Here is a 21,869-nt window from a genome sequence, read left to right on the forward strand (position 1 = left end):
CCCGCCTGCCGCGGCGTCGCCTCAGCGTCCCTCTCCAAGACAACCGCGCGAGGTGGGCGGGCCCGAGGGCAAGGGGCAACCACAGAGCGCACGCGAGGCCGACAGGGGGCACCACAGAGTCATCAGGGGGCGGAAGGAGCCCGGAAGGCGGAGCCGCGGAACTAGGGCAGCCGAGAAGGACGGGGCCGGAGCGGAGCCTGGGCAGCCCTGGGTCACAGGGGCAGGGGAGCCCTGGAGCCCTGGAGAGCCGGACCCCGCGGACCCTGTGCGAAAGGAGAAGGACCTGGGCGGAGCCGTGGCGGAGGAAGATGAGTGGATACCGGACTGGACCGGAGTGGAGGGGGCTGGGCTAGAGCGAGACCAGGACGGAGAGGCGGGGCTAGGGGGCGGGCGAGGAGCTGTCCAAAGTCACCCGAGAAACTGAACCGGGGAAAGCCGGGATCCGACCCCGTGTATTAGAGATAGCGGCAGTCGGAGGAATCTAGGGAAACAGGTTCCGGTTGGAGACAGATCCACTCTCTGGGGTCGGCCCTCCTACCCTGTAAGGAGAGGACTCCTGATGGAAAGGCCCAGAGAGACCCACCGAGTTAGCGAGCTGGCGTGGCTCTGGGTTTGTAATCTCGACCCCATATATATGTAGCCTCCTGGAGGTCTGGGGACTTAGTTGATCCGCTAACGAGTTTAGGAGGCGGGTCACGCTTCCAAGAAATCTTGGATTCAAAGTCCTCAGGTAGCCTAGACCCTACTGGGCCCCCATCAGAGTATGCTCTCTCCCCTCTGCTTTCCGGGCTCCAGCCTCCCCACTCCAGTCTGTTACCCTCCCCGACCGCCACTCCCAGACCTTCCCACCATTGAGCTTCTGTGCTGTTCCCCTGTAGAAACGCCACCCTTTGGGGAAGACTCTGACCTATGCAGTCTTTCAGCTCTCAGAGCACCAGTTTGCCCAGCTATCTTAGCACTTGCCAGCACTTACCACTGATAGTTTTAACTCACTCCGCCACTCAGCCTTCGGGGGAACATTTATTGAGTGCCTACCATGTGCCAAGGGGAACCAGTGTTGAACATAAACACAGGATTCCTGCTTTCAGGGAACTTAAGAGTCTGGTGGGGGAGGCAGAGATTAATCAAATAATCACACTAAAAAAAAAAACACATTACAGAGGTGCCTGGCACCCTGTAGGCCTTCTGCAGGTAACTGGTACATGAACACATCAGTAACCAGTGCTGTGAAAGAGAACACGGGGTGTGAGGGACAAGCAGGAGTTAACCGGTGAGTGGGGGAGGAAGAGCATTCCAGATGTGCCAAGTCCCTGTAGTAGGAAGACGTGTGGCTGATAGGAGGACGTAGAGGCCAGTGTGACTGGGGTAGAGTGACAGGGAACACAGTTCAGAGTGAGGCTGAAGAGACAGGCAGGCCAGGCCAGCGAAGCCTTTAAGGCCTTGGACAATTTTGACTGTAGCCCAAGGGCCACGGGGCACCCACGGAGACTTTCAGGCAGGGGTAACCTAATCAGCTTGTATTTTGAAGCGGTTGGTTGGCGGGAGTACCAAATGAATGCAGGGAGGCCAGTCACGCTATTTCTAGAGTTAACTGGGTTTGGGCTGCCTCTCCACTATATAGTGAGTGCCCCAGGACAGGATCAGTGCCTGGTACGCCTCTGAAAACACGCATGCACGCACACACAGAGCCTAGCCCGGGAGTGCACAGAAAAGTTACCCAATATACACTTCTTACAGCAATCTGAAATCAGAGTTATCCAGCAACATTCAACCCACCAGTTTATGTATACAGGGCCCTGGGGGCCTTGGGGAGCAATGGGTTGGGGAAAAGGAACACGGGTTTCCTGCTGACCAGTGTTTCCCATGGTAGAACCTGGGAGCCAGGCTCCCATCTCCTCTCCATTCACTTCCTCTATTAAACATGTTCATGTTCACGGCCGGCCAGTCCTCTCCCTGCTCCTGGCAGGGTACAGCGGGCTCTGTCCTTAGCCTTGAGCAGCAAAGAACCGGTGTGCTGACCTCTGCACACCATCTTGGCTCCTCAACGGTCCTGGCGCCGAAGTGGGGGTGACGGGGGATGCCGTACTGGAGGCAAGTCATAGTGTCCAGGTATGTGGCTGTTCTTGGGTGAGTCATAGTGGCCAGGAGGCAGGCCCGGAGGCAGAGGCGGCCGGGAGCCCACAGAGTCTCGGTCTGGAGACAGAGAGGGATGAAGATGAGAAGGAGGCGGCTCCTCCCACTTCCCACTACTCTCCTCCCCTCTCCAGCCTCTTCTGCCGGAAGACGGATGCATAGTGCCTGGCTATAGGCCAGTTTGTGCAGCTCCTCAGCTGCCAGTGGGGGAGCCCATCTCGACCCGCCCACCTCACAGGATAGGAAGATGCTCTGTCACCTGCCTTGTTCCCACCTTTTCTGGGTATCAAGTCTACAGCTCAGGTGCTGTAAAACCACCATTTCAAATCCTCAGCCCTCTGAGGGAGGTACCGCCACCTACAGGCTCTAAGAGGCAGTGTGACTTCCCAAACGTCATGCCTGGTTTGAGCCCAAGTCTGACCCCCAAAGGCCCTGCTCTTGCTGCCACTTCATGCCCACTCCGCATTCTCGCCCTCGGTCCCTTCTCTTTTCCCACCTCCCTAGTCCCTGTTCTCTCTGCCCCAGTGGAGAAGGAAGGCTCACCATGGGTCAGGGGGCTGGGCTGCTCATAGGTGCCACTGTCTCTCTCTGGCTGGGGGTGTCGCTGCCTCTGGCTGTTCCGGAGCTGAGGCGGCTGCCTGGGGGGAGACCCTGAGGGAGGGCCTTTCATCTCCATGTAGCTGCTCTCCCGGGGGCTCCCTAGCAGGCTGGGCAGGTCCCGGATGGTGGCGTAGGGGTTCTCACTGCTCAGGGAAGCCACGCTGGCCCCCAGCCCCTCTTCAGAGATGGGCCCTAAAGATAGGGGAAAGAAATCAGGCTCGGTGGAGGCACTGGCCCCTAAACCCCAGCGCAGCTCCCTCCCTCGCTCCCCCGCCCTGCCCTGACCTCACCTTTACTGTAGAAGGGGCCTGGGCCATTCCTGTTGCTGTAGCTACAGCTGTAGCTTCGGTCCAGGTGACTGTTAGCTGAGGAGGAGAAAGCAACCTGCAATCAGGCCCCTGGTCCCCTGCCCAAGGTCCCACCTCCTCTAGAACTGGGGCCCAGAATCCCTTTCCACAGACACACGCACTCAGATGAAGCAGGACGCTGGGCTGTACACATCCCCCCTCACCAGAGGCCTTGGGCCCCAGGCTCCTACCCCTGTCCAGAGGCCCTGGAGGGGGCTGCCGGCGGTGCTTCCAGTCAGCAGGCAGCGTGGCGTGGTTGTTATCATGCCCGTGGGCTCCACCTGGCCGTTCAGGGGCCTGGAGGCTGGCAAAGAGCTGACTGCCTGGGACCTGGCAGGGGAGGGGTGGGACAGGGAGAGCGACGTGCACGGCTGGAGCTTTCCGGAGAACTGGGCTGTGCCCACAGGGCATCCAGAGTGCAACCCCCCCCCCAACACTGACCTTGTTAGGGGGCGGGGGGTTAGGTGAGCACTGAGACAGGGTGTGGTAGCTGGGGTTGGAGTAGTAGTGACTGTAGCTCGGAGGGACATCTGCACAGACAGACACAGTTGCAGGGTGACCTGCCCGGCCAGAGACCAGCCTGGGCCTGTTCCAGGAGATCCCTAATCAGCCTTCTGACCTCTCTCACTCTCTCCAACTCCCCGCTTCCCGCCTACAAGGTCCAGGGAGGGATGCAGGAGCCCCGCACCCCTGTACCTAAGAGCCAGCCACTCATGTGCGTCCCCGCCCCCAGGCCAGCTCACCTGGCATGACGTACTCAGAGCCGTCCAGCCGCCCGCTGCTGTAGGCCACTGCCAGGTGATGGTGCACTTTGCCTTTTTGCCAATGGCGGTAGCCAATGAACAGCGCCACCAGGGCCACCACCAGGGATCCCAGCACTGCAATGCCAATCACTGCCCCGAGTGAGTTATAGGCCACTGGAGAGGTAGGCATCATGGTGAATGGCTCCTGGCTTCCTGTGGGGGATGGGGTGGTCACTCAGGACAGTGTCTTGGCCCTACTGGTGAGCTGGGGATGCATGCATGGGAGAGGCCCCAGTAGAGGGGCAGGGTGATACAAGGGTACCACCTAGCAGAGACCTGGGCATGTACCTGTGTCCTGGTTCCCTGGGGACAGTGCGGGGCGGGGTGTGGGTAGGGAGGGGGCTAGATGAGAACTCACCAATCCTGCAGGGGGCACCACTGTGCCCTGGGGGACACACACAGGCCCCAGTCTCTGGGTGGCACCTCTCTCCAGGACCGCACTGGCATGGTTGGGAACAATTGGCACCGAACACCCCTGGAGAGCAGCCTGTTTAGAGAGCCGAGGAGGCAGGCGGGGATCAGAGGGGCCAGGGAACAGCAGTCCCCTCCTCAGGCTAGGGCTGACTTGGAGGCAGGGGCATGGAGTTCCCCTTCTGCTGGTACCTTCCAAGCAGAGATGTCCGGTCCGGCCTGGGGGACAGAAACAACTCCCATGCTGGGGGTGGCAGGTCCCGCCATGGCGACACTGGCAGAGCTGGGCACAGTTGGCCCCCCAGTGTCCTAGAGGGCACGCTGCAGGAGACAAGGTTGGAGCCTGTCTGGCGGGCAGGGCCAGCCCCCCCCTGAGTGATTTCTCAGCCCCCAGCATCGCTGAACTCTTCAGCTCAGCTTTGGTCTCCCCAGGGGCACCAAGGCTTTGAACCGTATCTACACACTGATGACTCACAAATGCTTATCCGCAGCCCTGTGTCTTGCCTGAACTCCAGACCCACGTGCCCAGCTGCCTGCTTAACTTCTGCACTTGCCTATCTGATAGACTTTCAAAATAACATGACCAGGGCCAGACAACCAAAGGCTTCCAAACTATCCTATATTGCTTAGCTCTAGACCTTTTTTTTTTTTAACATAAGAGAGAAATAAGTGTCTACACTATTCAAGGCATAATTTTTGTGTATCTGACACTAGCAAAAAATCTAAGAGTAGTTACTGAATTCTATGGAAAAACTCTTGTCCAAGATTACTTCCCTCTACCCTGCCCATCTTTTTCGTGGTAATGGCTTCTCATTTCCCCTTTTCAAAATTTGTTTGACTCAGTTTTCTGGACTAATCTTTTCCATGATGTCCTTCTTATATTTATGTGGGAAAGAGGCCATGTATAAATAAATAAAAATAAGTTGGCAAATCCAAAAGAAAAAAAGAACATGTCCAAAACTGAGCTCATGTTTTTCCCCGCCCCCGTACAAACACTGTTTTTCTCAGGCCTCCCATGCAGAAGGGCAGGGAATTTTTTTCCCTGATCTGTTCATTGCTGCATCCTAGGCACCTAGAACAATACCCAGCATGTAGGTGATGCCCAATAAATTTTTGTTTATAGTGTTTATATAAATGGCTGAATCGAGGTGGGTTCAGAGGCTTTTATACGCAGGAGCAGGGGAAAGGAAGCCTCTGGTCCTCAGCCCACCCCCTCAGCATGCACACATGCTCTGACACATGAGCCACCACATACGTTGGGAGCAGTCAGGGCCTGTCCAGCCAGCCATGCAGTAGCAGGTCCCATTCGAAGGGTGGCAGGCGGAGTGGTTAGCACACTTGCAGGGCACACAGCGTTTGCCGTAGCGGCCGGGCTGACAGGCTGGGCGAAAGGGGCTCGTGGTGACCAGGGGCAGGGGCCAACCCTCAGTCAGCCCGTGACCCCACTCTCTCCCTCCCTCCTTCCCACTGCAGCAACCGGCCCAAAGACTGGAGTCAGCACAAGAGACCAAGAGGGGTAGAGTGGGAGCTCCAGGCATCTGACACTACACTGCCCATTACTGCTGGCAGGCAGGGGGAGGGGAGGGAGCCTCACATCTCTGGCAGGAGGGGCCTCGGAATCCAGGTGCACACACACAGTTGCCATTCTCAGGGATGCAGGTGCCCCCATTCTTGCAGGTGCAGGTGTTGCTACAGTTGGCTCCCCAGAAGCCCTCAGGGCAGGGCAGGTCGCAGCGGGTACCTGTGAGAGGGGTAGGATGAGACTGGCCTGTGGCCCCCCCTTCCGTAGGGTTTCCTCTGAACACATGTCCTGTGGGATGCACCCCTCAACTCCACAGTAAGCCTGGGGCCTGGACACCCAGAACGCTCACCTGTCCAGCCAGCTTGGCACTGGCAGTGTCCGTGAACAGGGTCACAGCCATCAGAATGGTCACAGTCACAGCGGCTGGCACAGCCTTCACCAAACATCCCCTTCTTGGAGAGGGAGTGGAGGGTAGGATAGGCCAGTCAGTTGGGGGGTGCTGTGCCCTTCCCTCCCCCAGGCAGGCAGACTGTTGTGCACTTACCAGGCAGGGGAGCTGGCAGTGGGTCCCGTGCCACCCAGGGGTACAGGTACAGGCTCCGGTTTGGGGGCTGCAGGCTGCCTCGTGGGCACACTGGCAGCTGGCATTGCAACCGAAGCCCCAGGTTCCAGGCGGGCAGGGCACGGAGCAGTTACCATGCTGCCAACCTGGAAGAGGGGACTTGCAAGTAGGTATGGGGAGCTGGCTCCCCTCCTGAGCAAGCACACACTGGGCATTGGCCCTGCCAGGCTCTGCGCTATTAGCTGGGGCTGGGGGTGGGGATACCCATGGCCGCATAGGAGACAAGCATAGAAACTGTTGGATGTTGGACAGAAGGTTGAAAGACCGCTGGGGATGCACCACCACCTTCTGGGTCTTGGTTGCCTCTTCTGCAAAATGAAGGAGGGTGGCAGCAAACCCAAATGCTTACAGAGGCCCCAACAGGTAACTAAATGAGTTCTCCAGATCATGTGTAAGACAATAGGGAGGAGTGGGGACTGGAGACTGGACTTTTGTTAAATATGATAGAGAGCTAGTCAAACAAAACATATCTGTGTCCGAATCTAGCCTAAAGGTTGCCAACGTGCCACCCCTGGTAGATCTCCGAGGCCCTTGCTGGAGCTGCCATTCTGTCATTCTGTATGTCTGAGGATGAGGAATGATCTGCAAAGAGGTACCTCTGGCCTGGGCCTTTAAGGACAATTGGGATTTTTGTGGTTGAAAAAAAGCAAAGCGGATATTCCAGGAAGGAAGTAGCCTGGCTACTTTCCCAGCAGTCCAGCTGCTGACCAGTGCCTCCACCCTTACCCTGCAGCCTCTCCCCTACCCTTGGCCTGCCCCTACCCTTGGTCTCTCCCTTCTTCGCATGGCCCCGCCCCCAAATCCCCTTCCGGGAGATCCCAACCCGTTACCTTCCTTGCAGACGCAGGTGCCGTCGATGGGCGAGCAGGCGATGGCATTTTCGCAGGAGCAGCGTGCGGAGCAGTTGACTCCATAGGTGTCAGGGGGACAGAGGCTAGCGCAGTGCGGGCCCTGAGAGCGGGCGGGAGCACCAGTGAGAGGAGCGGGCGGGCTCCCGGGCCTCTCCGGCACCTCCCTCGCGGCGGGGCGCGCCTCACCGTGTAGCCGGGCGCGCACCGGCAGAGGCCGCTATCGGGCTGGCAGACGCCGCCGTGCAGGCAGAGGCAGTGCTCCTGACAGCCGGGCCCGTGCGTGTCCTGCGGGCAGCTCTCGTTGCAGTGGAGGCCCGCCCAGCCCGGCAGGCAAGAGCACTCCCCGCTCATCGGGTGGCAGCTGCGGGCGGAGGCGGGGGCGCGGAGCGGTCTGAGGCCGGGTCCGCAGGTCGACTTCCCCGCCCCCTCCGCGTGGTGGAAGCCGAGCATCGCCGAATTGAGGCGGACATCGGGGAGGCTCGGTGCTGTTCTGAGAGCGGTCTCTCCCCGTCCCCGAGGCCCCTCCCCTTTCCCTTCTGTGAGATCTGCCCCGCCCTAAGTCCTTTTAGTGACTCCGGTGGCTTCAGCACCGAAGGCCTCTCCCATTGGCCTCCAGACCCTTTGACCACAGTGCCCGCGGCCTACTTGAGACTGTGTTCCGGGTCGCAGGTGCAGGGCATCTGGCAGCTGAGGCCGTAGAGGCCGTCGGGGCAGAGACGTTCGGCGCAGCGGTCCCCAGTGAAGCCGTGTTCGCACAGACACGCGCCGTTGGCCGGGAAGCAGCGGGCGCCCGTGGCGCAGTCGCAAGTCTCAGCACAGTCCTGCCCGAAGCGGCCCACGGGGCACTCCTCACGGCACCTGGGCACCTCGTGGGAATGAGCCTGGCCACGCAGCCCGCCGCCGCTCCCGGCCCACCCCAGGCCACTCCCACCCCAGGCCAACACCACTCACCGGTCCCCTGTGTATCCCGGAGCGCAGCGACACTGCCCGGTGAACCGGTCGCAGAGGCCTCCGTTGTGACAGCGACATTCCTGGGAGCAGTTGGGTCCATAGGAGCCCTCGGGGCAGGGCAGGGAACAGATGGTGCCCTGTGGGGGTGAGAGGTCGACAGAGCCCCAGGAGCCCAGCCCTCTCCCCACGGCCACAGGACCCGTCAATACCCCTACACCCCAAACCCTCAAACCTCTCCAGGGCCCACACAGCCTACCCCCCTCACACACATCCTCCTGGGAGCCCTATAGAGAACCGCCCACAGAATTCATACCCACAGGCCCCACCCTTCATACCATCCAGCCAGGTGGGCAGCTGCAGGAGCCCCGAGAGGCCTGGAAGACACCCCCATTTTGGCAAGGAGGGGTGCTGGGGCAGAAGAAGCCAACACTGTCCTGTGAACAGAACACCTCGCAGCTGTTGGGCAGAGGGGGTGAGGTCAGTATGTAAACAAGCAGTACCTGCTTCCCCCTTTGCCTCCAAGGACTGGTCAAACACAAACAGGCCCTCCCCAGGAGGAAGGCCCGACCCCAGGGCTCAGTGAGTCTCACCCCCGCTTCCCTGTTGGGTACTGCAGGGATCAAAAAACAAACGTTTCCAGGACTGGAAATGGCAGGGACACCCAGCCCCATCAGGAGGGGTAGAGCGAAGAGCCATGGGTGGCGTGTGCTCTCCACGCACCCTCTGCTCCACCTCTACCTTTGCTCATGCTTGTCCCTCTGGGGGCAACACGTCTGCCTGCCGTGGTTTTCTATCCTGAGGGCTCAACGCCAGAGCTCCTCCATGAAGCTGGATCTTTGATCTCCAGCTAGATGCACATTCTCCCTCCTGTGACTCCCCAGCTCTCCCTGCACCCTGCCTTGCAGTAGGGTTCTCTGCGTCCCTGTCTCAGCCCCAATTTGGGACGTGCTTTCGCTCACACGCTAGTTCATGTTATCTTCACAGCAAACCTTCTAGGTGGACGATACTGCTCCCATTTTGCAGACCGGAAACAAACACGTGAAGAGTCAATGATTTGCTCAAGGTTGCTCATCCAGCGAGCAGCAAAGCTGGGACCAGGATCTGGGCCTCTTGACTCCAGCCCCACGTTTGGGATGCTGAGTCCCCTTGTGTCCCCACATATGCCCGTGCATCCTGTGTCTGTGATCCCATTAGTGTGTGTTCCTCCTGTTACACACCTGGGCCCAGTTCTCTCTGGGGGGCAGAGGCAGGCTCCGGTCTGTGGGTCACAGGGTGCCCCATGGCACTGGCAGCTGAACTGGCAGGCAGGGCCATAGCGGCCAGGGGAGCAGGGCCGAAAGCAGTGTGGAGGCTGCAGCCCAGAGGGACAGGAACATGCCCCACTCTTGGGGTCACAGGAGCTGCTGTTGCCGCAGTTGCAGGGCTTGTCACACTGTGGCCCCCAAACTCCCAGGGCACAAGCTGTGGGATGGGAGAGCGGAAGGGGGTCACCAGGGGTCTTTCCCCTCCCCAGCCTCCAGTTAGTCCCGGTCTCTGTGTCCTGGCCCCCACACATGCCCCCATGCCCTGCTTTGGCCCCTCCCCCTGTACCACACCTCCAGAAAAGGCTGCTGGCTGCAGTGGGACTCTGCTGGGTGATCGCCCTGGGGGCCTAAGCACCTGTGCCCTGGTAGGGAGGGTGTGCCCAAGGCTTCTGCTTCCCTGGAGGCACAAGGGGTCATGCCCTGCCGTCACCAGCCACTCACCACTGGAGCAGTCGTCGCCCCGCCAGTCTTGCACACACTGGCACTGATTGGGTGCCACGCAGCGGCCATGAACACACTCCCGAGCACAAAGCGCTGGGGCAGAGATGGGGTGGGGTGTGTGTGAGAAGATGCTTCCACCCCTGCCGTACCCACCTTTTATTCTCTGAAGCCTAACCCCAGCTTCCTCCCACACCAGGGACCTGGAGTTCGCCAAGCAGCAGTTCTGCCTCTAAGATGCAAAGAGACTGAGAGTAAAGCAACTCAGGTCAGAGCTTGTCAAGACCTCAGGATTCCGGACTCCCGAGCTCCTTTCTGTGAAATTCTGGAAGCACCTTGTTGGGAAATGGGCAGGCGGGGTTCCTCACGTAGAGACCAGACATGGATGCTGTCCAGAGAGAGGGTAGGGGCTGGGCTGGGGGCTCAGGCTGGGCAGGGGTCTCTGTAGGGGCTGGTGATGGTCCAAGGCTGAGAGAAGGAGAGAGACAGACAGAGCGGGCTCTGCTCTGGGGGTTTCAGGGTGCTGGGGGCGGGGGACAGGAGAGACTGGACGGCGACAGGTCGAGACAGATAGCAACAGAGAGACAGGGACAGGAAGAGTCAGAGAGAGTGCCAGACACGGAGTCCTGAGACACGGTGACAGAGAGATACAGGCAGCCCAGAGACAGAGATGCAGAGCCAGAGACTGCTGAGGGACATGGAGAGAGAGGGTGGGAGAGACATAGGGACAGCTAGAGACAGAGGTATGAAGTGGCAGCTTTGTCCCTAGAGACAACAGGGCCAGCGGAGAGCAGAGGAGTAGCCCCACCCTGGTGAGGGCAGGGAAGGACTAGGTGGCCTAGGCTCCACTCATTCCACGGCCCCACCCAGGACTCACGGACACAGGCTCCGCTGCTCTCATAGAAGCCCTGGCAGCACTGCAGGCGCATTCGGTACTCCGTCTTCACCACCTGGCGGTACACGGTCCGGTAGACAACCCTGGGGGAGACCCAGAGGTGGCCCTCAGTCCTCCCCGCAGAGGCCCCGGCTTCCAACCTTCCACAGTGCGGCACTGGGGGAGGCCTGGGGCACTGCCCAACACTCTGAGCTGGAGTAGCATAGAACATTCCCTCCTTGCCTCCCATCTGGCCACACACATGCACACAGTACACCATACCTGCACACCCCAAACACACATACCCCACACACAACATGCCTTGAGTGCCCTGAGGCCAGATGCTTCCTCTGAACTCTAAAGGTTCTGAGAAAAGAATGGGGGTACAGAGGGGCAAGGCCCGGGCCGAGGCAGCTCCTCTGGCACCCATCTGCCGATGGAGGGGGATGGACACTCACGTGGGCCGGGAGCAGGTGTGCGGGCTGTCCCAGGGCCGGTCACAGGGCTCCGAGGGGAGCAGGCTGAAGGGGCGGGAGTGTGACTCCTTGGTCATGGTGGTGAAGCTGCAAGACAGGGAATGGAGTCGGGGCCCAGGGCAGGGAGAGAGGTCTGAGCTGGCAGAGCGGAGCAGGGGTGAGAGGGCTTGGCCACAGTGAGGGATATTTAGGCTTGCTCCCTCGAGCCTAGGATGGACCCCCCCATCTGTCCTGCTTCAATCTGGAGGGATCCTCCCAGAGTTGGAATATTCCTGGGAATATTCCATTCCAGCCCTCCAGTCCCCACCGCCTCCTTCTCCCTATGTGGGGAAATTGAGCTAGAACCGATTTCTGGGCCCAGCTGATGGAGATGGGTTGAAGCACTTCTGGCCAAATCTTGCCCTGGGCCTTGTTGCCCAGCCCTGTCCCCTGGGCTCTCCCTGGGCCAGCCCCTCTGCTTGTCCCATAGTGAATGGCTCCTACCCTGTGCTCTGTCCTGCAGCTAGCCTCGCACAGGGACCAAGGGATGGGGATAAAGAAAGGACAGGGTCACAGCTGAGATGGAGACTGAGACAAGATCAAGATGGGGATGGAATCAGAGGCATCCCATCTAGGGGAGCAGAGAGAGTAGAAGCAGAAATAGGAGGGAGGTGAGGGCTGGAGAAAGGGAAGGAGGCAAGGGAGGGAACTGGAAAGAGGAGCCCCAGTGGGGAGAATGGGGAGCTGGGGGCTTGCAGCCCTCAAGGCACAGCAGGGGCCCTCTCTCACCTTTCCCAGAAGCTGCAGGTGTTGGGGTCCTTGGGGTTGAGGGTTCCAGCCAGCCCCAGGCCCAGGGCCAGGAGAAAGAGGGCCCGCAGAGGTGGTGACATTGCTGAGGCCTGTGACAGGGCCAGGTGTGGAGCAGGTGAGGGGCACTGCAGCCACAAACCTGGAGGGCCAAGTCTCTGCAGAGACCAAGCAGGGGTGGCAGAAGAGATGAGGCTCTGGTCCTCTGGCCCAGGCTTCCCAGGCTCCAGGTCTGATTCCTGACCAGATGGAGCACGGCCATGCCTCTGAGACTTTCTCACACAGTTTCCTCTGTCTGGACGTCCTCCCCCCATTCTTCACTTTAAGCACTCACCTTCCAAGGTCTAGCCCAAGTGTCACCCCTCTTTCCCTGCCCTGCTTCCCGATCCACACTGGCAGACTGCCCCCACCCATCCCTTCCGGGACCCCCAGCACCATTCACCCACACACCACTGTTCTAGTGCCTGTTCCCTGACCATGACCTCTAGAGGCAGGGACCTGTGCCTGAATTCCCAGTCCCCAGCACAGCCCCTACCCAGGGCACTTTGATATTATACCAAGCCGATGAAGGGAAGTTATAAGGGAAGCCAACTTGGGCTCAGTTAGAGGAAGAACTTTCCAACGGTCAAAGCAGTTCTGTGATGGAATCAGCGACCTCGGGTGGTGAGCTCCCCATCACTGGATGTAGGCAGGCAGAGGCCAAAACCACCCTGATGCTGTTAGGGGCTTCCTGCTTTATGGGGTGGGAGTAGGGCTAGGTCCAGGTGACCTTGAAGGAGGCCCCTCCCCACCACTGGTGCGCTGGCAGGGCGCATACTGACTTCTGAGAGCCAATCATGACTTCTCTTCCCAACTCCTTGTTCAGTGCTGTCACAGTAGTAGCTTGAAACCAAGCATGGGGGTGGAAATCAGCAAACATCACAAATCACGGCCATCCCCCCACCCAGCCCCCCACCGAAGCCGGTTGCTAAAGCCTTGCCAGCATACCTCTGCACCCAGCTCTAGGTGCTATCACCCAGGGAGTCCCCAGCCTGGCCTCAGGCTTCAGGAGAAGCCGCCACCTCCCTGTGACCACCCACCAGCCATCTGGAAATGGGCTCCTCCCCCTCTCTTCCACCCCCAGGCCTCGCCCAGTGGGTGGGAAGCAGGTCAGGACCTCAGAGGAGTCTCTTTCTGGCTCCTGAGCTCAGGAGCAGCTGAGGCCCTAGAGCACCCGCCGCCCCCCACCCCGCCAGTTTCAGATTCTCTGTTAACTTGCCCCGGCCCGGCTCCCTCCTCTACGCCGCCCTGAGGCGTCCACATCTGCTTATAATTTTCCCCGAGAAGAGAGAAAGGTCGTGGTAGCTGGCCCCTTAGCCCCCTGAGTATCTCTGGAATGCCTGCCTCCAGGCCCCACCCCAGGCCCTCCACCCACACACTCCCAGGGTCCCAGCGGGCCGCTCTCAGCTCCCATCAGGGCAGCGCTCACAGGGATGCTCCCTAACCTAACCGCACCCCACTGCTGCGTTCTGCCCCAGCAGTAAACCCTCCAGCCTGCTCCCCACCCTCTCAGCAGCTGGGCTGGCCCACCTCTCCTCCCCAGGCTCCCTCCTACCCACCGCAAATTTCTACCCACCACCCCCCTCCTGTCTTGCAAAGCAGCAAGGCCTGCCCATGACTCTGGTTAGTGGCCCCATCACAGCTCCGCCAGGGCAGATCTCCACCTGTAGTCTTTTTTGTGTCCCTCCCATCCATCCTCAGTCCCCAGGTAACTCACCAGGCCTCTATGGCATCCTGGGGCCTGAGAAACTCAGGTGAGCCAGGGGCAGGGCGACAGGGCCCTTGGGCCCCTGGGCCTGAGGAGCCCAGAGAGTGTCCTGGGGGATCCCGGTGCTCATGATACGGAGCCTGAAACCAGGAAACAGAGCCTGGCTAGAATGTGTGTATGTGGGGAGGGCCGCAGGCAGCATGGTCATGGGCGGAGCGTGGGGTGGCTCTGTCCTCCCACCACCCTGAACTTGGAAGGTAGGATGTGGGGGAGGCTGGGGGAGGGGTACAGCCTGGCCTCAGGGAGCCAGGCCACAGTCAGGAGTGCCCTTCAGCCCTTCATAGTCTGGACCTTCCACCACACAACCCCCAGTTCCCTCCCCAACAGTTGGCTCCCTCTCCCAATATCCCCAGACTCTGCCCTTCACCCCAGCCCTGCTCTGGTCACCTTCCCAGGCCCACCCTGTCTGATCCCAGCTGACCTTCTCCCCACTTCTCCCTCGAGTGTGCATGGCAGCAAGCCCATGGACAGGACCCCAAGCCCCCCACGTATCTCCCCCTCTTCATCCCTCAGTCTGGTCCGCACTCCCCTCTTCCTGCAGCCCCACTGTGCCCCTGGCATGCGGGTCCTGTCCTCCAATTGGAGCTCAATCTGTCTGGATACAGGGTCATCACCCTTGTCCCCGGGCGAGCCTCATCTCGAGCCACACAGGGACCCCCAGACTTACCTGGGCCTGGATCTGTCCGCGGAGCTCCAGGCTGCGGTGACATGGACAAGACCTGCAGCAGGAAGGCCCTGATGAGGTGCAAAGGGGAGGGGCTGTCCTTCCTCTCATCTACAGCAGCCCCCTCCCACCAGCCACCTCCTCTTAACCAACTTCTGGAGGAAATGGTTCCCCCCGGGGGACTTTGAGGGGGACCTCGAGATGGGCAGGGGAGCATGTGGAGGGCCTGACCCTAATCCCAGGGGGTTGACTCTAATAACTAGAGGGGTGGGGAGATTCTGTTTTCCCAAGGGCTTCAGGGTGGGACTGGAGAACAGAGAAGGTCTCAGCTGGTCAGTGGAAGGGGCTGGAAGCCAGGATGGGGTCGGTGAGATCAGTGGGTGGTCCGCAGGGAGGGGAGAGATGAGATGGGGATCCTGGCAGAGAGGGGCAGGGTTTGGCCTCACCAGCCCCAGACCCTGAGGAGGGAACACAGGCCAGACCAGGAGCCCAGAGCTCCAGCCTGGCTGCCTAGGCTTGTTCCCATCTAAGCCTTTGTCCCTGAGGGGCTAGGGAACCTGAGACCCTGGCCCACCCTTCCCCAGCACCTCCAGTCCCAGCAGAACGGGGGCTATTGTGATCACACGTGCCCCTTCAAGGGGTTTAAATCAGACAACTAGTGGCTCCCCATCTGACCCCAGGGGCCCCCACTGTAGGCTCCCTTCTCCCTCTTCCCATACAGATGACCCCTGCCTTTCCCCTACTCAGCCCCCTTCCTCCGTGGCACCTCTGGATTGAGGGACCCACACACCTTCCCTCACAATTGGAAAACTAGTGCGACCCCATATGTTGTTCACTGTGTTGGCACGGGCAGAGTGCTGAGCAATTTCTATGGATCATTTCGTGTAAAGCTTATGTCAACCCACTGTGGTAGGTATGATTATTCATTTTACTGATGAGGAAACAGGCAAGGAGAGGGTAAGTTCCCTGCCCAGGGCCACACAGCCAGTAATATCAGAGCTGGGATCCAAACCCAGACTGGCAGATCCATCCCTGCGGTTCCAGGCTCTCCCGAGCCCAGGCGGGAATTCCAGGGGCTTTACATCTCTTTTTAACAGCCTTGGTTATGGCGAGGGGGAGCCTGGCAGGGGGCTGGACAGGAGAAGGGGATCAGGCTGGGGGTTGCCGCAAGAACGCGATCACAGGCGTGGGAACCGGGATGTGTTTACAGTCAAGAATGAGCTGACACTTCTCTCTCCTTCACCTCGAGATGCAAAGCAGCTGGGCGCCTGGCCAGGCCCCCCCGACCCAGTCCCCAGTCCCGCCTGCACGAGCCCCCAGTATCCCTGCCCTCTCGGCCTCCAAGCCCACACAGGGCCCAACCCAGCTCGCCTCCCCTGCTCTTCTGTTCAGCCTGATTCCTCTGGTGGGGAGTCCCTCTACCCTCACTGTACTCTAATCCTAACCCTGCTAGGAGGAGGGGGATGAGTCTGGGGCCTCTGAGAGGCGAGTAGAGTTCCTAGTGGACAGGAGATGATCCTTGTCTGTAGAAGGCAGAGAACAAGAGTGGGGCTGATGGAAGTGAGACAGCAAGAGGAACTTCCCCACCAGCTCCCTTCCAGCTGCTCTTCTCTGGGAGGTGGTACAGCAAAGGATACCCTCTGAGCTCTGCATCCCCTCCCACCCCCCACCCCCATTCAAAACTGGGTTCGAATCCCATCTCTCAGCTCCCTCATCTCTAAAATGGAGAGGATAACGGTACTTCCCTTTGTAGGACTGTTCTGCGGAGTAATAAATGAGTTGATACAGATAAGTGTTTAGAGAGCTACATAAGAAGCTCAATGAACAACTGCAGTCTCCACGATGGCACCCCCAGCCTCAGTCCTCCTGCACCTATCACACCCCTTCTCCACTCCCCTTGGCACTGTCATACTCTTTGAGTATGAATTCCAGGAAAAGCTGTTTCTTTCTTTTTTTTTCCTGAAGAACCCCCAGGATGATCCGGGAATGGGAATAGGGCCTTAGATGCTGACAGAGAGAAAGGAAGTGAGGAGGGGAGGGGACTAGGCTCCCCAGAGAACCTGATCCCCCAGAACGATGGGCTGCCCGCCAGGTATGTCTCCAAGCCAAAGGCGGTTGATGAGGCAGGACGCCTGGATTCTACTTCCCCCCAGCCCTCAGCCTGAGCACCAACTCCAGCTTCTTGCTTGTTTCCACTGGTGCCTCCTCTCTGTCTCTCTCTCCCCCACTTCCCATCTTGGAGGCCAAAGCTTCTAGGACTTAAAAGCTGTACGGCCTCAAGCATGTCACTTGAGCCCTGTGAGCCTCCATTTCCTCATCTGTAAAATGGGAGAATAACACCCCATATCTCCCAGGGTTCAGTGGGGGTTGGAACTGTTGGTTCCAACGACCATCCTGGAACTGAGCCTCAGACCAGAGGCTGCTCAGTGGACATGTGTCGATGCAAAAACAGAATCCTCCAAGTTCTAGGCTCTCTGCCTCTTTCTTTTTGCCTTTTGCCTTGCTCTTCATCAGAAACTCTCTGCTTTCTGTCTTGTTTTTCTTCCTCCATCAGTTTCTTGGTCTCTTCTGCCTCTCTCCTTCCTTTTCTATATCAAGGCTACCATGTACAGTTGTGCAGTATGTTCACTGCACTAGGGAATCCACCTTCAGGTATGGAGTGTAGGCTGAACTCCAGCCATGATCCACAAGTCGAGCCCTGTGTCTTAGCTTGGTGCCAAGGTTGCCTCGCCCTGTAGCTCTCTTGTCTTTCAGGATCTCCCCTGTGTCTGTGTCTGTCCTCTGTGCCCTTTCCTAACCTCTCTTTGCCATGGAGACAGGATCACTTAGTCCTTCCCACTCAGCAGTGTGATCCTGAGTCCAAAGACTTCCCTTCCCTCCCCATACAGGGATGCCCTCTAACCCAGCTCCGCCAGCAGCCTAGACTTCTCTGCTCCACGTGCCACTCAGAACACCCGTGTACACGCTTGTACACACACACATAGAGCCCCTCCTACATCCAGCCAAGCCAGGCCTTCGGCACGCCAGGCATGTCTGCCGGATGGAGGGACAGGAAGCCTGCATGTGCTCCAGAGGCTGGGCGGGGAGGGAGCAGGGGTGAGGGGCCGGCCTTGTGTTCTCTGTGGTTCAGGAAACAGAAGCTAGAGGGTCCTCAGCCCGACCTGTTTACTCATCAGGAAATAGAGAAACTGCAGGGATTCTGACTCACCAAACATTCAGCACGTGCCTACTGGAAGCTAGAGCCAGTCCGGACCCTCACCACCACCCACAGGTGGAGTGATTGTTACCCCTCTCCATTTCACAGGAGAGACCATGGAGGGTCTCAGGTAAGAAGACTTGCCCAAGGGCCAACTGGTCGGCAGAGGCAACAGCAGGATTAGAATCTGCTTCAAAGAACAAAGCAGTGGGGGGTGGGAGGTAAGCCCTGGGGTGACACAGGCCAGGGAGCAGCTCCCCCTGCTGACTGCCACCCCCAGATACTGTTGGAAAGCACAGTTCTGCTCTGGCCACTGTCTCCCTCTAATGCCTCTGGGGCTCCCCACGCTGCAGGAAAGGGCGCCCAGGGCCCAGGTGGCCAGCCTCTGCTCCCATCACACTGGACATGCCTCTCACCACATGGCCACCTCTGCCCAGGCCACCCCTGGAATGCCCAGGTCCTACCCATCCTTCTAGGCCAGTATCCTCCAGGAAGCCCCCTCAGTGGCTCCGCACCTCACCTGTTCCTCCCTTTCCTTGGACCTTCCTCCAGGCTCTTAGCACACTCAACACGGACCCCTGTGGCCCAAAGGACCCCAGTTCTTCCCTGAGGCCGGCTCCATACTGGACATAGACCAGTCCCCGAGAGGCCCAACACTTCCCCAGACTCACTTCCCCGAAGGCACCAGTGTCCCTCCTCTGGGGGCACGTGGGACTAACCCAGGTCAAGTCAGGAGTTCACAGGCCCGGGAGCACCTCAAGTCTGATGGACGGATGAGGTAATATACCCCATCTTGTGACTGCCAGCTTGCGAGTCTGGTTTCCCTACCAGGCTGGGACAATCTCCAATTTCATTCTTGTCCCAGGCTCTATTAGTGGGCTGCTTGCCCCCCAGGTGTTCCTTCAAGGTTCCCATCCCGTGGTCATTATATTTTTATTAAGGTCTGTCTTCCCCACTGGAATGGAGCACCGTGGGGTCAGGGCACTTCTCTGCCTGCCTGACCACTGTGTCCCCAGCACTGGCCAGCACCTACACACACGCATCTAGGGTGCCTGGCACCCAGTGGGCAGTAATTAAACATGGTGTGGAGTGGATGGACTGATAAACTCTAAATCCTTTCCGACTTGAGTAAGCCCAATCTTACTCTGTGGGAAACGGGACAGGGAGAGACGTTTGGAGGCTGTGGCTTGTCCCCGGCTCACCAGACAGCAGGACCTTCCTTCTAGGGCCCTCAAGACACAACACTGGCAAGTCGATGGAAGGTGGAGTTCAGAAAGAACTTCCCAACATTACACAGTAAAAGGCGTCTCCAGACCTGCTCTCCCGACCTCAGGCAGGAATTCCTCAGGGCTGGCCTCCAAGTTCCTCTGGGCTGAGTGCATGGGAGTGCAGGACACTGAGTCACCTGGAGAGGAGGGAGTGTGCCCGCACGCAGGGCCTGAGCCCTTATCCTGAACCTCCGGCCCAGGGACTACGCCCCTCACTGCCCATCCACACACCACCTCCTACATTGACGGACTAGGCCTCAGATGCCACTATGTGGGGTGGGGTAGGAGGCACAGGCAGGAAAGGGGACTCACGAGGCTCCATGGCCCAGCACCCACCCGGTGCTGTTTCTGGAGACCTCCATCTGGCCATGTGTGGGTGCTCTAACACTAATTCCTACCCCTTGTTAAATGCATATTGTGAGCTGGATCCTTTCTTTTCATCCTCTCAGCAGTCCTAGAAAGTAGGTACTATTATGCCACCTGTTACGTAGATGAAGAAATCCCAGGGAGTTCCCCGGCGGTCCAGTGGTTAGGACTCAGCGCTTTTACTGCGAGGGCCCAGGTTCAATCCCTGGTAGGGGAACTAAGATTCCACAAGCCATGCAGAAAGAAAGGAAGCAGAAAGAAAGCAAGAAAGAAAGGGAAGGAGAGGGAGGGAGGAAGGAAGAAAGAAAAGAAAGGAAGGAAGGAAGAGAAAAAAGAAATCCCGAAGAGGTTAAGTCATTTGCCCAAGGTCACACAGCCCACCAAAGGCGGGATGGGGATTTGGACCACGTCTATCAAGCTCCGAAGGCTGTGCTGCTCCCTTTAGGTCCTTCTACCCCTGTGATTTCTCTTTGGTCTTCGGACTTCCTCCTGTTTTACCTCCTCTACCACCTTCTTGTTCTTTCTCTCAGTCTCTGCTCTGTTTTTCCAAATATGCCTCTCGCTTCCCTCTGGGCCTTGTTGTTTCCAGAAGTCTCTATGCCTCTGCCTGTGTCTTCCTTGTCTGTTGGTGACTGTCTGTCTCTCTGTATCTCTGTCGTTGTCTTTCCCTCTCTCCTCCCCATCTTCTCTTGCTCCTCCTGCTGGCTTCTCCCCCATAGAGAAGCCTCTATGGTACCTCCCCCAGGACTCGTATAGACACCCTCCCCAGAGCTAGGATGGGCCCTAGGGCCCCTCTTGCATCCCGGGAGGACTCTCTTTCAAGGTTTCCAAGGCTGCTCAAAGGAGAAGCTCCGAGCACTGTGGTGGAGGCCCTGCCTGGCCCAGGTCCCCTCTCCAGCAGAATGTGTTGGTGGGGGGAGGCAGACAGCAGCCCAGCAACCTCTATCTCTATCCAGGTTTCCGAACTGTGGATGGGGCTGCCTGCAGAGCTGATTTCCTCTTCTGGGAAAGTCTGATAGGGGATGGAAGCGGCGGGTGTGTGTGTCGGGGGGGTAGTGTAGAAACAGATGCTAACCCTCGACTTCACCTCCCGTTGAAGAGAGGAAGACAGAGGGGAGCCTGGCTAACCCAGCTCCTAGGTGGCAGGGAGGGTAGCCCCAACTGCCATGGCAAGTTTAGCGGGTAGACTTTGGGAGACCTCAGAAGTGGGAGAGGCAGCAACAGGAGACAGAGAGCTGGAGAGAGGAGAGCTGTCCCACACCCTGGCTCCCGCGTGCCCACACAGAGGGACTGTATCATGGATTGGGATGGGGTGGGACTCAGACAGCTCCCCGACCACCCAGGCCCAGCTTAGGCCAGGGTTGAGAGCTGACCCCTTGCCCAATCCTGCCTGGAGCCGAGGTCTGGCTGAGTCTGGGAGCCTGGGAAACTCGGACCAGCACAAGCTGTTCCCATCCCCGGGGACTAGGGTCACAGCCCAAGCTCGGGAGAGGCCACTCATAAAAGGCCAGAGCAGGACAGCTGAAAGTTCACTACTGGAGGCCGGAGATGGGGTGGGGGTGAGGGATGGCCTTGCTGGGGCCTGGGCTCCGGGGCCCCCCACCCTCACTCCCCCTCACACATACCAGCCCATGGGGCTTTCTGGGGATCCACATGCCTGAGGCCTTGGGCCAACTTCTTAGTCCTCAAACCGGCAAAACTATGAGCCCCAGGGACCTCTAAACCTGGGTCCCTTCCCTCCATCCTCCTCAAACGTGTCTCCCGGTGGGGAGAGGGCCAACACTGTAATAAACACTGAGCAGGCACGGTTCTAAGCAGGAGACATGTTTATGCTCATCTTAGCCTCACAGCAACCCCATAACGTAGGCACTATATCTTATTATTCCCCTTTTAGAAATGAGAAACTGAGACACAGAGGTGAAGTCTCTTGACCAAGATCCTACAGGTGGTAAGGAGAGGAGTCGAGATTCGAACCTGGGCAGCCTTGACTCCAATGTGGGTGCTCTTAGCACTACACATCCCTTCAGCCAAGTAGAGGGCTTCTCTCTCCAGCCCTGAAAGGGGGCCAGTGGGGTGGTGGCAGCCGCTGGACACACAAAGTCTCATATAAGGGGCTAGGAAACAGCTTCATTTGCATGTCATTTACATGCTGTTTCATTATGGATGGAAACCCCCAATCCCCTTTGGCCCCTCTCCACTGCCCCATCCCCTTCAGGTCTCTCTGTCGGTCTCTCTTTTCCCCCCCCATCCAGAGGTCCCCCAGTGCAGGGTGGTCGCGAGACCAGGGGCGCGCGGTCACTCACCTGCCTCGGGACCCTATCTCGCCGTCCGCCTGGGGTGGGGACCGCCGGGGTGGGCCTGGAGGAGAACACGGCGGGGGTCCCTGCGTGGAGTCCCAGGCCGACTGCGAGAGCGGCGGAGTGGCCGAAAGTTGTGGATCGCTGGGCGGG

General features: G+C 58.9%; 1 protein-coding gene across 8 annotated transcripts; it reads right to left on the reverse strand.

Moving 5' to 3' along the window:
- Nucleotides 1–1,502: 1,502 nt before the first annotated feature.
- On the reverse strand, nt 1,503–21,831 carry PEAR1 (platelet endothelial aggregation receptor 1). 8 transcript variants are annotated; one of them, XM_024748330.1, is made up of 25 exons: nt 21,723–21,831; nt 14,593–14,644; nt 13,875–14,005; nt 12,101–12,210; nt 11,315–11,419; nt 10,860–10,960; nt 9,986–10,078; nt 9,458–9,701; nt 8,576–8,696; nt 8,241–8,377; nt 7,935–8,147; nt 7,476–7,650; nt 7,269–7,389; nt 6,361–6,524; nt 6,166–6,268; nt 5,889–6,035; nt 5,550–5,675; nt 4,487–4,615; nt 4,242–4,370; nt 3,824–4,036; nt 3,522–3,610; nt 3,272–3,410; nt 3,024–3,098; nt 2,677–2,925; nt 1,503–2,193 (listed from the first exon to the last, which is right to left on the reverse strand). In XM_024748330.1, exons 4-25 carry the CDS (start codon nt 12,199–12,201, stop codon nt 2,042–2,044), a joined length of 3,126 nt encoding a protein of 1,041 aa, XP_024604098.1. In that variant the 5' UTR covers nt 12,202–12,210; nt 13,875–14,005; nt 14,593–14,644; nt 21,723–21,831; the 3' UTR covers nt 1,503–2,041. The 8 variants fall into 8 exon arrangements, with proteins under 8 accessions (XP_024604098.1, XP_024604100.1, XP_024604096.1 ...); XM_024748332.1 differs by having other exon boundaries at nt 6,166–6,265; nt 12,101–12,276; XM_024748328.1 differs by having other exon boundaries at nt 12,101–12,276.
- Between the last annotated feature and the right edge of the window lie 38 nt (nt 21,832–21,869).

This window comes from Neophocaena asiaeorientalis, unplaced genomic scaffold (genome assembly GCF_003031525.2).
Source record: "Neophocaena asiaeorientalis asiaeorientalis breed wild unplaced genomic scaffold, Neophocaena_asiaeorientalis_V1.1 scaffold76, whole genome shotgun sequence".
Classification (NCBI taxonomy): Eukaryota; Metazoa; Chordata; class Mammalia; order Artiodactyla; family Phocoenidae; genus Neophocaena; species Neophocaena asiaeorientalis.